The sequence below is a fragment of the Tenebrio molitor genome, chromosome 7 (genome assembly GCF_963966145.1).
Source record: "Tenebrio molitor chromosome 7, icTenMoli1.1, whole genome shotgun sequence".
Lineage (NCBI taxonomy): Eukaryota > Metazoa > Arthropoda > Insecta > Coleoptera > Tenebrionidae > Tenebrio > Tenebrio molitor.
The window spans coordinates 5513750-5527558 of NC_091052.1; the positions used below are offsets into that span (position 1 = coordinate 5513750).

At 35.0% G+C, this 13809-nt stretch overlaps 2 protein-coding genes and 1 long non-coding RNA gene across 3 annotated transcripts; 2 read left to right on the forward strand and 1 right to left on the reverse strand.

The window, feature by feature from the left end:
• The first annotated feature begins 885 nt into the window (after positions 1 to 885).
• On the forward strand, positions 886 to 2404 carry LOC138135701 (venom protease-like). Its single transcript, XM_069054529.1, has 6 exons — positions 886 to 1085; positions 1133 to 1318; positions 1366 to 1451; positions 1504 to 1613; positions 1670 to 2090; positions 2149 to 2404. The coding sequence occupies exons 1-6, from the start codon at positions 1019 to 1021 to the stop codon at positions 2320 to 2322; spliced, it is 1044 nt and encodes a 347-aa protein (XP_068910630.1). The 5' UTR covers positions 886 to 1018; the 3' UTR covers positions 2323 to 2404.
• Positions 2405 to 3711: 1307 nt separating this feature from the next.
• Men-b (Malic enzyme b) lies at positions 3712 to 12076 on the forward strand. Its single transcript, XM_069054525.1, has 6 exons — positions 3712 to 3871; positions 9374 to 9895; positions 10086 to 10266; positions 10330 to 11010; positions 11069 to 11363; positions 11417 to 12076. The coding sequence occupies exons 1-6, from the start codon at positions 3843 to 3845 to the stop codon at positions 11575 to 11577; spliced, it is 1869 nt and encodes a 622-aa protein (XP_068910626.1). The 5' UTR covers positions 3712 to 3842; the 3' UTR covers positions 11578 to 12076.
• Positions 12077 to 12317: 241 nt separating this feature from the next.
• Positions 12318 to 13734, reverse strand: LOC138135703 (uncharacterized). Its single transcript, XR_011161059.1, has 2 exons — positions 13631 to 13734; positions 12318 to 13569 (listed from the first exon to the last, which is right to left on the reverse strand). It is a non-coding gene; the product is annotated as an uncharacterized lncRNA (long non-coding RNA).
• Between the last annotated feature and the right edge of the window lie 75 nt (positions 13735 to 13809).

Sequence of the window (13809 nt, forward strand, 5' to 3'; positions counted from 1 at the left end):
TGTATACACACTGACAAATATATTGACAATTCAATAGTCGGATTTACATAGATTAAATTTTAAGTGTCCCAGTTTTATTTGTCCATCGACCGTACCTATAAATTCCCTTCATCTTGAAATGAGTTTTCACTAATAGTTGAATAAAATAAAATACATAGAACATTAACACATTTTTTCTTCATTCTTATGACGACCTATGTGTCACATAACTAAATACATAAATTGATGAAACAGGTTCTGAAAATATTGTTTTATCACTTTTTTTGAAAATATTTCATGTATAGAGTCTAAGCTTGTCCAAGCCTCTCAGGCGCAAAAATTATTGGAAAATGATAAGTTCTTATGCTTACAGTATTTTTATTTTGATTTTCTTCTTTTGTCAACTGTATTTCACTATTTCTCAAAACTATTTCATATGTCAAAGTGACGCAAATAAGAAATAGTTTTGAGAAATAGTGAAATACTACCGTGCGATCGAATAAAAAAAATCAGAGTATGCGAAAATGGTGGTTTGAACCAATCAAAGCATCAGAATAGCACAATCCAGGTAACTCGATTTTTTTTTATTTGACCGCACCTTATTGGACAAAAGAGGAAATCCAAAAAAAAACAGTGTAATAAATAGATATCTGCAAAAATGGCGCTCCTTTTTTGTTGAGTGTGTCATCATATGATTCTTACTATTCTAGATTAGATACCAAAAGTTTATTGCGGAATATGTCGTTTTGCAAAGATACTACTTAGGAGTGGTCAGAATAGAATTCAATGACTCTTGAGGAAAATCCAGAATTATGTAAGTGGATTAATGAAGTTGGAGGGTTTCCCCACGCTTCTGCAATAACAACCAAATCAAATATTTGAGACTTAATTTTAACAAATTACGTTATTAAGTTTTAAAAAAAGTTCTCATAGAGATGGAACTAGTGTTTCCACTTATTTAAACATCGAAGTGTCAATTAACTCCGTATCCGCAGAATCATTCGTTATTTACCTCGACCACGTCCGCTTCCCATGAAGGATGACTGGTACACTTTGTGTTATAATTTGTTTATTTATTCTCGCTCCGGCTATTGGTCAATTTGAAGGTAAAATTCATGTGTAAGCAAACTTTTTTTTTATGTTACTCTAACAGGCGACAAGTGCATTTTAAAAAGTACGAGAGAAAAGGGGAAATGCGTTCTGTTGGATAATTGCAATTACGCTATAGACTTGTTAAAATCGAAGCAAAGGCCACAACATTGCGGTTTTAAAGGTGTCATGCCAATTGTGTGTTGCCCATTCACTGTAAAACCAGTTCCCGGAGAAAAAAGCGAAAAACGTGAGTACCATTGTGCAGTTAACACTTGAAACATTTTTACTTTTCAGAATGCGCCATTTATCATCCAAAACCCATATTCAGGAAGTTTGTTTTTGGTGGGAAACGATCCTTAGCCAAAGAGTTCCCGCATATGGTGAGACGAACAAATTTGTAATTTTGGACGTTCTTCTAATGAATTTATGCAGGCTCTCCTTGGATACGGAGACAAGGATGATGTCCAGTGGTTGTGCGGGGGAAGTTTGATAAGCGAGAATTTTGTCATTACCGCTGCTCATTGTGTAATCTCTCAAAATTAGTAAGTACATTCTTCAAATATACAAAAAATGCCAAAAAATCCTCGGTTTTTCCCAGTGGTGTGGTCAGATGGGTGCGCTTGGGCGACTTGGACATCAACAGTACCACTGATGACGCCAAACCCCAAAACTTTTCCGTAATATCAACTTATGTGTATCCCGATTATCGATCGTCGTCACACTACCACGACATAGCTTTACTCAAATTGGACCAACGGGTTGAATTCAACAGTTACGTGAAACCTGCATGTCTTTACGGTGGTAGGAACGTGTCAGAGCAACTGATCGCAACGGGATGGGGTAAACTAGAGTATTTTGGAGAAAGCAGCAGTCATCTGATGAAAGTTGATTTAAACGAAATTGCACATGAAGAGTGTGCGAAAAGCTACTCAAATGTGTCACCTAGAAAGCTGCAGTATGGAATAATGGATAATCTTCAGGTTTGCGCGGGTGATGTCGACGGAAAAGATACCTGTCCGGTAATTGCAAACCATTTGTTAATAATTATTGTCTTGTGTAAGGTCATACTATTTGCAGGGTGATTCGGGAGGGCCTTTGCAATTTGAAGACACAAAACCTATTTCACACTATACTATAGTGGGAATTACTTCTTTTGGTAAAGCTTGTGGTGTCGCCAACAGTGTGGGAGTCTACACGAGAGTGGCACAGTATATCGATTGGATAGAAGACATTGTGTGGCCTTTGGACTGATTTTAATTGAAACTAAATGATTGATAATTACCTTTAAATAAAATATAGTCGAAAAATAAAAAAAATATACGTTTTAATTTTATTTCTGTAGCCATTCAAAAATTTATTATTCATTAAAATTAATTTCATTGCGGAGAGGATACTAGATAGACATGGTTTCAAACAACCAAATAAAAATGAAAATATTTATTGTTGATAATATTACATAATTATTGTTAACTAATATAGGATATATGTATGTAATATAAAAATTAGGTACCTAAGTAATAAAAATATAAAATGTAAAAAAAAACATTTACATAACACTTATATTTGGTGTTACAAAGAAAAACATTTTTCAATAATTAAAAGTTGTTCTACAATGATTGTAGAACAGGTTTTTAATTACTGAAAACTGTTATATAAATAAAAGTTATTATCAGATCCCTGTTATACCACATCATTAGAACTATTAAATGATGCAGAGAAGAACCTAGGAATTTTTACCGTTTAGTCGTTTACGCAAAACATAGAAAATCAAATCGGTTTTGTATAGGATAAAGATTTAGATACATTCTATTCCTATATTACAGATGTGTATAATGTGCTGCATATCTACTAATAAATAAATGTAAAATTAAAATGTATTCAAAAAGTTGTTCTTTACTAATAAAGATGGATATTTTTCAGTACAGACTGCCACGTTTATGAACGCCTCGTAAATTTATGTAGGTATAAAAAAATATAAAGCACCAAGTTCTCTTCATTCATCATATTTATTTATATTTTTGCAAAACCACAAACCGACATTACCGTCAAACATTTTGAATTTATGTCCGACCATAACCTTGTTAGATAATTAAAAAAAAAATAGGGTAAGTTTTTATTGCATTTTAAAAATATCAACGTAACATCGAAATTATTTATTAATGACTAACTTATGGCATGTTTTTTTAGGGAATTCCTCAACTGCAAGTCGTCACTCGTCTACTCAATGTATTATAGGTACAAAAGTATTTACTAGGTAGAATACCTATTCTTTTAATGAATTTGTAGATGATAAAATTTATAATTAATAAATTGATATGTGTGTAAACATAAATTGTATTATGTATTAACACAAAAGGGAATAAAATTATTGTTATTATTTTCTCGGAAATACTTTTTATTGCAATTTTTTTGAAAGTGGAACATAACCTCAATCAACATTTTCTTCAGATTCAGAATCAATTTGCGCATGCGTTAAGTGTCGATTTTTATCGTTTTAAAGCTGCTTTCATAAATTTTCATCGCAAGTGTAATTCATAATTGAAAATATGCTTTTTGAATGATCACAAAATACGTCAATGACAACATCTAGCGCTGCAGTAAATAAATGTCAAAGTTGAAATATGTGGGGGTCCCACTGCGTCTGCTCATGAACCTTCAAAGATAAGAAATACAACAAAAGTGCGATAAATTTCGCGCAGTCGCGTGCTGTGTGCTGCGGGAGGCCGACATCCGACAAGAATCAGCTGTGACAAACTAACGGGTTGCTAAAAATGTTCGCTCCAATTCCCCGGTCCCTGATGTGAGTAACGAGCTTTCCCTTACGTAGAAATTAGTCAAAAAGTGCGTTTCGTAACGCCCCTCTGTCACCAAATTGCAGACGCATGCCTCCATGGCATTCCACCCCGTAACACCACCAAAAATCAGTAGCACGCGCCAACCGGATCGATAGGAAGGAGCGGGTTCGAGACTTCTTCACGAACGGTCTTGCTCCCGCTGCATTTTTATTTGTTTGTTTGTTTTACCATACCCCAGATTTGTAGTTTGTAGTCGAGATAACCTGGAAACGCCTAGCAGGATCATACTCTTTTCATTAACACCGCACATGATGGCCTTCGTATGGCGCGGCGTACCCAATCTAAATTTAAATTTTATTATTGCTTGGCGTAGATGTGAATGTCTTTGATGTTGCGATTTGGGTTTGCTTAAACCGAGAATCCGACCGAATCCCAACTTCAACCCCTGAAACCGGTTTTGTGGAGGACTTTATTAAGGAAATGCTAACATTTCGCCCATGCTCGGGTGACAACCTTGGCGGCTGCAGGAAAATTGTTATATTGAATTACAGACATTATGTCATCCTGTTTAATGTTTGCGTTTGTTGTGGTAACTAAAATGTGGACGAACCGTTTGTGCTGCTTTCTTTTTTTTTTCCTCTTTTCTCGCGTTTCTCTGTAAAATCAAATTTTACACACAAATGACATTTTTTCAATATTAATTCTGTGGAATTGTACAGCCAGAAGGTTGCCAAGTTCACATTATAAAATGCGGCAATACCTACGATTATTTTTAAAATTCGTGGTCTCGTCATTTCGTAATCTATCGCCACAATAACCTCCACTCCACACAATTCTCTGATAGACCGATTTAAATTCATTTATTTCTAAAAAAAATATGAATATCTATTAATTGTTATTTTGCTCAAATTTTTCTTGTCCAAAATGTTTGATTGTCATCAATTATTTTATATGTTAAGCGATTAGATGGATTTAGCTAATTTAGCTATTTTACTGTATAGTTTAATTAAATAAATGTTAACTAGCTGCCTTGTGCATGTCAAAAACTCTGAGCTTTTTGCATTTAACACAGTTCAACCAAAACAATGCTGAGTTAGATTTTATTGTTTCGATTTGTTCCTTGGAGGAAAAACAACGTTAATTACTGAAGGATAAAATTAATCTACATTTTGAATGGTCAAGTGACCGTTAATTAAAGTGGTCAGAATAAAATAATATTGATGTACATAATTGGTGTCAGAGTGTTAGATATTATCCTTTGGTGGTGCTTTTTGTATTGTGAGAATAATAATAATTAAAGTAATTCGACCGTGAGTGAAAATAACATGCATTTGCCATCATTTTATGACTTTTGCACAATTATAGATAGAATGTAATTTATGCATTTCCGCCAATCCAATCACTCGGTGCCACTTAATGCAACAAACGGTCGTAATTAAATCCACTTCATTTAAAGATATCAAAATGAAGCCAAATTTTTATTTAAGGATATCTAATCACAAAATGTAAGGAATGACATAATCGTGGGAAATTTTCAATTAGTCACGAAGCCGCTGTGGATAAATTTTTCGCGTATAAGACTAACGAGGAAAAGCAATCGTTATTTATCAGATTGAAATTAACATACTTATTTGCTGACTAATTTTCATCGATGCTTTACATAAATTTCTCGACCTGTTTTAAATTTATTTTCAAGATGTGGAGAATGACTTGACATCTGTAGCGTGATTCAGGAAAAATGAAATAACCAATATATAAATAATAATAGCGGTAATTGACATTATTAAATGTCAAGTTCTACTGGAATAAAACCTGAAATTACAGTTGGAACAGGTGTTATAATTTGTATTGATTGTTGTTTTTGAAGCAGATGAAATTGTAAAAATACGAGTTCTTTTAGAACTTCTACTATGTTGTGAAGTTGCGCTTCATAAAAGAAGATTCAATTTGGATGAGGATTATAAACTACATAACATAACATTTGCAATAAAAAACATCAGATCCTTCCATTGGTATTAAAAATTTAAAGATATTAGGCAACCAGTTATACGTGTTTTTAAAAATATTTCATTTCTTGTTAATTATGTAATTATTTGATTATTTTAAGATTTCAGTCATTGGTGTAGGTCCATTGTTGCATGTACATATATCTAAAAATATGAATGCACTTTGGTTTGAACGGTAGTTGGCTTTTTGCCACATTTTAATCTATAAAGACGAAAGCGAACATGTTATATCATGACCAGATATACATTTTGTTATCAGATTCTCTAATTTTTGTAAAATTATTTCGTAATTCTTTTGTGTGGGAGGGCAGGATGAGATAATTCTATAAAACATGACGTCATGTTTGTCTTTTACACTTATAATGAAACGGAATCATTTAATAAAATGTTATTTGCTCCGAGATTCATGCTTTTGGGGAACGATATGAGTTAAACCTTGATATTTTTACACCCATAATGAACGCCATAAACAAACAAATTGTAGCTGATACGGATTTACGGAATCCATATAGGGACGTCATATTTTTTTTTTATCTGGCAAACCTAATCAAAACACCATTCCATAACCCGCACCACGATTAGAAATTAAAATGTGATTAAACAAGAAAAAATAGTGTCCAAGAAAAATTGTTACAAAAAGTACGTTACTACCGAGGTCGTGAGTGGCTTCCGACAATTTTCCAATCTGTTAGTCCATTCGTTATCGTGAACGCTTACATAACTACCTTAATTTAAATCCATTGTTCGCTATTGGCCCATATTAAAAATTCAGAAATATTCAGATAAGAGATTTAATTATTCACACAAATACATTATAATCGATATGCATATATATGGAGGTGACCAAATTCATAACTTTTGGTTAAAAAAATTTACTTGTATTCATAAATGCTTACTTGATCACTTTAACGGATTTATTAGGGAACCTAACACATTTCCAGAGTTTTTGGCCCATGGTATAACATATCTGAAACCAAAAGATTCCGATACTAAAAATCCATCAAAATATAGGCCAATCACATGTCTGCCTACAATTTATAAAATTATGACATCTTGCATTAAAGTAATAATTTACGACCATTGTCAAAAATTAAATATACTTAATGAAGAACAAAAAGGTTGTGTTAAGGAGTGTTTTGGTTGCAAAGAACAACTTATAATAGATACGGTAATAATGGAACAAGCTAGAAAAAATAATAGAAATATTTATACCGCATTCATAGACTACAAAAAAGCCTATGATTCAGTACCACATTCATGGTTAATTAAAATTCTTAAAATTTATAAAATTAATTTGGATTTGATTAACTTTTTATCACATGTAATGACATTTTGGAGAACTACTTTAAATTTATCAATAAACAATACTAAATTAAAATCCGAGCCTATTCAAATTAAACGGGGAATTTATCAAGGAGATTCTTTAAGTCCTTTATGGTTTTGTCTAGCCATTAATCCTTTGACAAATCTATTAAATAGCACTGGATACGGTTTTAATATTAGACATAATAATACCACACTATCAAAATTAAATCACCTTCTTTATATGGATGACATAAAACTTTATGCATCTAAAAAGAATCACATTTTATCTTTATTAACAATAACTGAAAATTTCTCAAATGATATTAGCATGAGTTTTGGTATTGATAAGTGTAAAACGCAATCAATATGTCGCGGTCATTACGAAAATTTAGAATATATAACTAAAGAAGGAGAAATCATTAAAAATTTAAATAAAGGAGAATTTTATAAATATTTAGGTATTAATCAATCAAATCATATTCAACATTCAATTATAAAAGAAAATTTAGAAAAACAATTTTATTTAAGAATTAAATCTATTTTAAAATCAAAATTAAACGGTAATAATTTAATTAAAGCAGTTAATACATATGCTGTTCCATTGTTGACCTATTCTTTTGGTATTATAAAATGGTCCAAAACTAATTTACAGAATATAAATATTCAAACTAGAGTTCTCTTTACAAAATTTTGTAAACATCACCCCAAATCTGCTATTGAAAGATTTAATTTACCACGCGAAAATGGTGGCAGGGGTTTTTCAAATCTAGAAATTCTACAACATAATCAAATTGCTTCACTAAAAAATTATTTTCTTAATAGAGCTCGTGATAACACTTTTTTTAATGCTTTGGTTTCAGCGGATAAAGGCTACACACCTTTAAATTTAAGTGATAATATAATTTCAGATATTGTTGAGCCAAATATACCTGACACTATAGCAAATATAAAACAAAAGTCTTTACATGGGAGATATTTTAAAGAGCTAGAACAGCCAGAAATTAATATTCAAGCTTCTCATGCATGGCTTAAAAAATCAAATATTCATCCTGAGACTGAGGGTTTTATATTTGCAATACAAGATCGTGTTATAAATACAAGAAATTATAAAAAACACATATGCGGTTTACAATCGATCATTGATAAATGTAGGATTTGTGGAACTGAAGGGGAAACCATTGAACATATCATTTCTTCTTGCACCGTTTTGGCTCAAAGCGAATATAAAAAACGTCATGATATATTCGCAAAAATTATACACATGAATTTAGCAGTTAAATTCAATTTATTAAAGGATACACAACCACATTACATTTATAAACCAGAAAGTTGTTTAGAAAATGACAATTACAAATTATATTTTGATCGGACAGTTTTAACTGACATTCACATTCAGCATAACAGACCAGACATTATTATTTTAAATAAACAACAAAAGCAAGCATATCTTTTAGATATAGCTGTTCCAAATTCACACAATATAACACAGACATATAATACAAAAATTAATAAATATTTAGAACTCTCCGTTGCTATGAGAAATCTTTGGTGTTTAGAAAAAATTTCGATTTTACCATTTATAATTTCAGCAACAGGAATAGTACCCCAATCTCTTTTTAAAAATTTAAAAATTTTGGACTTAGAGAACACATTGGTGGTTGAAATTCAAAAAGGTATATTATTATACTCATGTCACATCGTGAGGAAATTCCTTAACATTGACACAGAACATAAAACACAAAAAAGTCAAAATGCGGAGGCGAGACGCCGGTAATTATGTTGATAAGCACTGCACTATTACTTGATAGTATTATCCGTAATAGTGTATGTACTCCGGCAAAATTGCCGTGCCGCCGGGTGGAGGTGGGATAGGAGAATGCAACAATTGCTTTCAGCACTTGTTTATTGTAAACACCATTCGCAATGTTTTAAGCAAAATTCTAAATTTATAAGTCATGTCGATAAAAGGGGCAATTTCCGGCGATTACATTGCAAAACTTAATCAGCTTTGAGAGCTTCGCTTAAGTAATCTTATTTGACAAGAAATTGCCGCCAAGGTCGTCTCACGTATTGATATTTTCGCACTTCCTTGTGTCAACAAGAAAATTAATAAGCACCTTTCACTTGTCGGTATCGTGCACCAATGTTTATCCATATTAGTAGGATCGCTCTAAATGTTAGATATGTCACTTCCAGAACCAACTTGTCGTCACGATCGGCAGCTGTGCTGTCGGGACAGAAGGCGACCGTTCAAGAGGCGGTAAAATGGTTGCGAAACGGCGATTCTAAGAGAGACTACCATGCGGCGTCGGGGGACACCATCACGCCCTCACAGGTGATGGGTATCGAGCATCTCCGCGACCCACGCTTGAACAAGGGGTTGGCCTTCACGCTCGAAGAACGACAAGCTTTGGGAATTCACGGTCTCCAACCTGCCAGGTTTAAGACCCAAGAGGAGCAGCTGGAACTGTGCAGGATATCGGTGATGCGCTACCAAGAAAATTTGAATAAGTATCTCTACATGACGGAGTTGCACGATCGCAACGAGAAACTATTCTTCCGATTGTTGTCCGAAAATATCGAGATGTTGATGCCGATTGTTTACACTCCGACCGTAGGTCTGGCCTGTCAAAGGTTCGGCTTGATCTATCGCAGACCCAGAGGACTTTTCATCACGATCAACGATAGAGGACACTGTTATGACGTACTGAAAAACTGGTAAGAGAAAAGACGTTTTGTTTGTGGAGGAAGAGGAGGTGTTTATTTTTGGCGAGATCAAAGTCCGAATTGTTGACAGAACGTCACTGCTAAAACATTCAAATGAAAACAAACCACCGGAAATTTCCCGTCTAATTTTGTATTTTGTCAAGTGTTGAAAAATTATTTGACTCGACTTGTTTTTTTTTAGGCCAGAATCAGATGTAAGGGCGATTGTCGTCACTGATGGGGAGCGTATTTTGGGTTTGGGCGATTTGGGAGCTTGCGGTATGGGCATTCCTGTCGGGAAGCTAGCCCTATACACTGCCCTAGCTGGTATCCAACCACACCAATGTCTCCCAATCGTCTTAGACGTTGGAACCAACAACCAAGTATATAACAGCCTTATTAATCCACCGCAGACATGATAAATAACCGCGATGCTATAATTGTAGAGTCTTTTGGAAGATCCTCTTTATGTAGGTCTGAGGCAACCTAGACTGACCGGACCCGAGTACGACTCGTTCGTCGACGAGTTCATGGAGGCTGCGGTGCGGCGCTACGGCCAGAACGTTCTGATCCAATTCGAAGACTTCGGCAACCACAACGCCTTCCGCTACTTGGACAAATACCGCGGGGTGTACTGCACCTTCAACGACGACATCCAAGGCACCGCAGGCGTGGCCGTTTCGGGGTTGTTGGCCTCGTCGAGGCTCACCGGCAAGAAGATTTCCGAAAATAAGTTCCTGTTTTTGGGGGCGGGCGAAGCCGCCATCGGTATCGCGGACTTGTGCGTGAAAGCGATGCAAGTAGAGGGATTGTCGTTGGAAGACGCGAGACAGAAGATCTGGATGGTCGACATCGACGGGTTATTAGCCAAAGGACGACCAGAAGGGAGATTAGAAGGACACAAAGCGTACTACGCCAAAGACCACAAACCAGTCAAAGACTTCGCGTCGGTTGTCCACGAAGTCAGGCCGTCAGTTTTAATTGGCGCGTCGGCCGCTCGTGGCGCTTTCACCCCCGAGATCTTGAAAAATATGGCTTCCTTCAACGAGAAACCAATCATATTTGCGCTCAGTAATCCGACAGATAGGGCAGAGTGTACAGCGGAAGAGGCGTATACGAATACCGATGTACGTTACGGTCGTTGTTAGCAAAGAGGTTTTAAAGCTGATCGATAAAAAATTGCAGGGGCGGGTCATTTTCTCCAGTGGGTCTCCGTTCCCTCCCGTTTCGTACAAAGGTACCACTTTCTATCCAGGACAAGGTAATAACGCCTACATCTTCCCAGGAGTCGCCTTGGGAGTTATATTGGCGAGGATTCACCACATCAAGGAAGAATTGTTCTTGCTGGCGGCACAAGCGGTCGCCGATCACGTAACAGACGCGGACATAAAAAAAGGCAGCTTGTATCCACCACTCAGTAGTATTAGAGAGTGCTCGATTGACATCGCGACGAAAATACTGACCTATTCCTACGAAAATGGTAAGTACGGTCTAACAGTGCTAGTCAAAGTGAGATGTAACCTCTTGTTGCAGGAATAGCGACTGTTTATCCTGAACCAAAGGATAAGAGAGCATACGTAATGCAACACCAGTATAATTACAATTACGAATCAGCGTTACCCGTTACATGGTCTTGGCCTAATCCGCCGGAAATAAAAACGAGACCAATCGAACCGACAAAGTTGATGGCTTAAGAGCGTAAAGTGTTGAGTTAATTGCAGTGATAAGTACTTTAGGTATCTTTTTTCCAGCCATATTTTTTAAATTGGACATATTTTAATCTCATAGATTGTACTATTAATTTATTGTTGGATGTGTTTTTGTGTGTTTATGATTTTTATGTAATTTCAACGGTGCACACATAAAATCAATTGTAACGTTGATCGTTCGGTATTCAAAGGGCTTTTTATACAAAATATGCCATACCTGACCAACTTTCCAAATTGTTTTGTACTTAATTTTATTTACATTACCTCAAGTATGAATCGAGTATTGTTATTTGCTTTGGTTCTCGCCAGTTTTCTTAGCAATGTATCATTTAAGTCCTTCGTTTTGTGTATGCAAAAGTATTCAGCAATATTGTTAAGTATATGTTTTAAACAGCAGTATTTTTTCTGGTCATTATGAAGTAGAAGTTCTAGATTAAGATCACAATGTAATAAGAACGGAATTAATAAATGTTATTGTACTGTTTTAGTTGTGTAATACCCTTCCAGTTTGTTTGTATTTTCAACATCAAAAGAACAATATTTTATTTTGGATCAATAAGAAAGAGTATCTGACATTGCTGGATTAGTTACGTACCTACACGTTTTAAGTAAGACGGCTGGTCTACACCTACAAAGTGTTTTTTTTTTCATTGAAAGTGACAGCTTCTAAAAAACGATGACGTTTTGACATTCTAGAAAAAATGAAATGATCTAAATCTCTTCGGGTGGATTTTTTAGTGTACTTGTGCTTAAATTTCAGATAGGTACTGCAAAAAGCACGAATTACTATTAAACAGGGAGAGTGGATATGTAAAAGGAGGCCGCACGTTAAAAATGCATGTTCCTCCAATGTGTACCAAGGTAACTAATCCGATTACGGAACAGGATCATCGATCAACAAAGCCTACAATTTTTTTACGAGCAGAAACACTTTATTGTCATAAATTAGTTATTAATGGGTCCACAAAAACACCAGTTTCACCCGCGCCATCCTCGCGTACACAAAGCCGTCTTAAATCGACGTTTCCAGGTGAAAACCACAATTCTATTATTTGGCAATTACCCACTGTTGTTTTCTTCACTCTTTCTGTACTAATCAGATTTGCTCTGATAATTGCTTTATACTTGACTTAATTACAGAAGTGATGTGGCGTTAGTGAACAATACAAACTTGCTACCTGTGTACGATGTCATTGAAACATATCTAAATCCACCCGCCGAAGAGTTAACGTTTGTTCAGTTTCGATATTTGTGCAACACCTGAAAGATGGGGAACGCAGCTTGTGTGGCTATGTTGTGCGGGGATCATAACACAGGAAATAGGAAAAGGTAAGTCGAAAGAAAGAAAAGGATTTGAAAAATAAAAATATACATCGAAAATATTTATTGTTCATACTTCATAGTTTACAAATCAATATGATTGGCTTCGGTTTTATTCTGGATGATTTGGTTAATAATTTAAACCTGTCGGTCAATCGATGTGTGTTCGGAAAGTATCGTCAGGTGAAACCAAGATAATTTTCCCATGTCGCCTTTATCAATATAAAATATAGATTTATTTGTTTGATTAATGGTACGGGACAACAAAAGGACAAAAATAAATGTTGTTAAAATTAAAACAAATGTATTTTATACCAAAACATAATCACACCAGGAGAATTATTTAAAAGAAACACTTTTGAAAATATTTGAAGAGATTTAGGTTTAAGCAAGGGCCGGCGACTTGGTACCTACAATTTCTTTTCCCTACCTTTGTAAGGAATAAAAATCCGCCCAAAGGAAATGGTGATTTGAATTCCTTTTTGGGTCATTTCATTTTAACAAATTGTCTGATTGTGTCACGCCAAGGCTGAGTGATCTTTCACTTATCTGCACATTTTCTTAAATCTGAAACTGGGAATCACGCACCACGCTTCGGCATTAATTTGTCATCACGTTTTTGAAATGCACAAGTGCAACTAAAATAAGAAAAATGACCTAAACGGATTATAATTATAGGTGTATTAAGGCCAAGATGACTGAAAAAAGAATGGTTTACCATCGCTATTGCGGCCAAGAAAAGGGTACCTATCGTGTTGCGCCTGAACTTTCACAGAAATGCAGCAAAAGCAGCAATGAATAATAAATAACCTTCCCGCAAGGACAACATCAAAGTGACCCAAATATTTTCACAAAATAAATTCCATAGTAACACGTGGGAAAAAATGTCCAATTTAA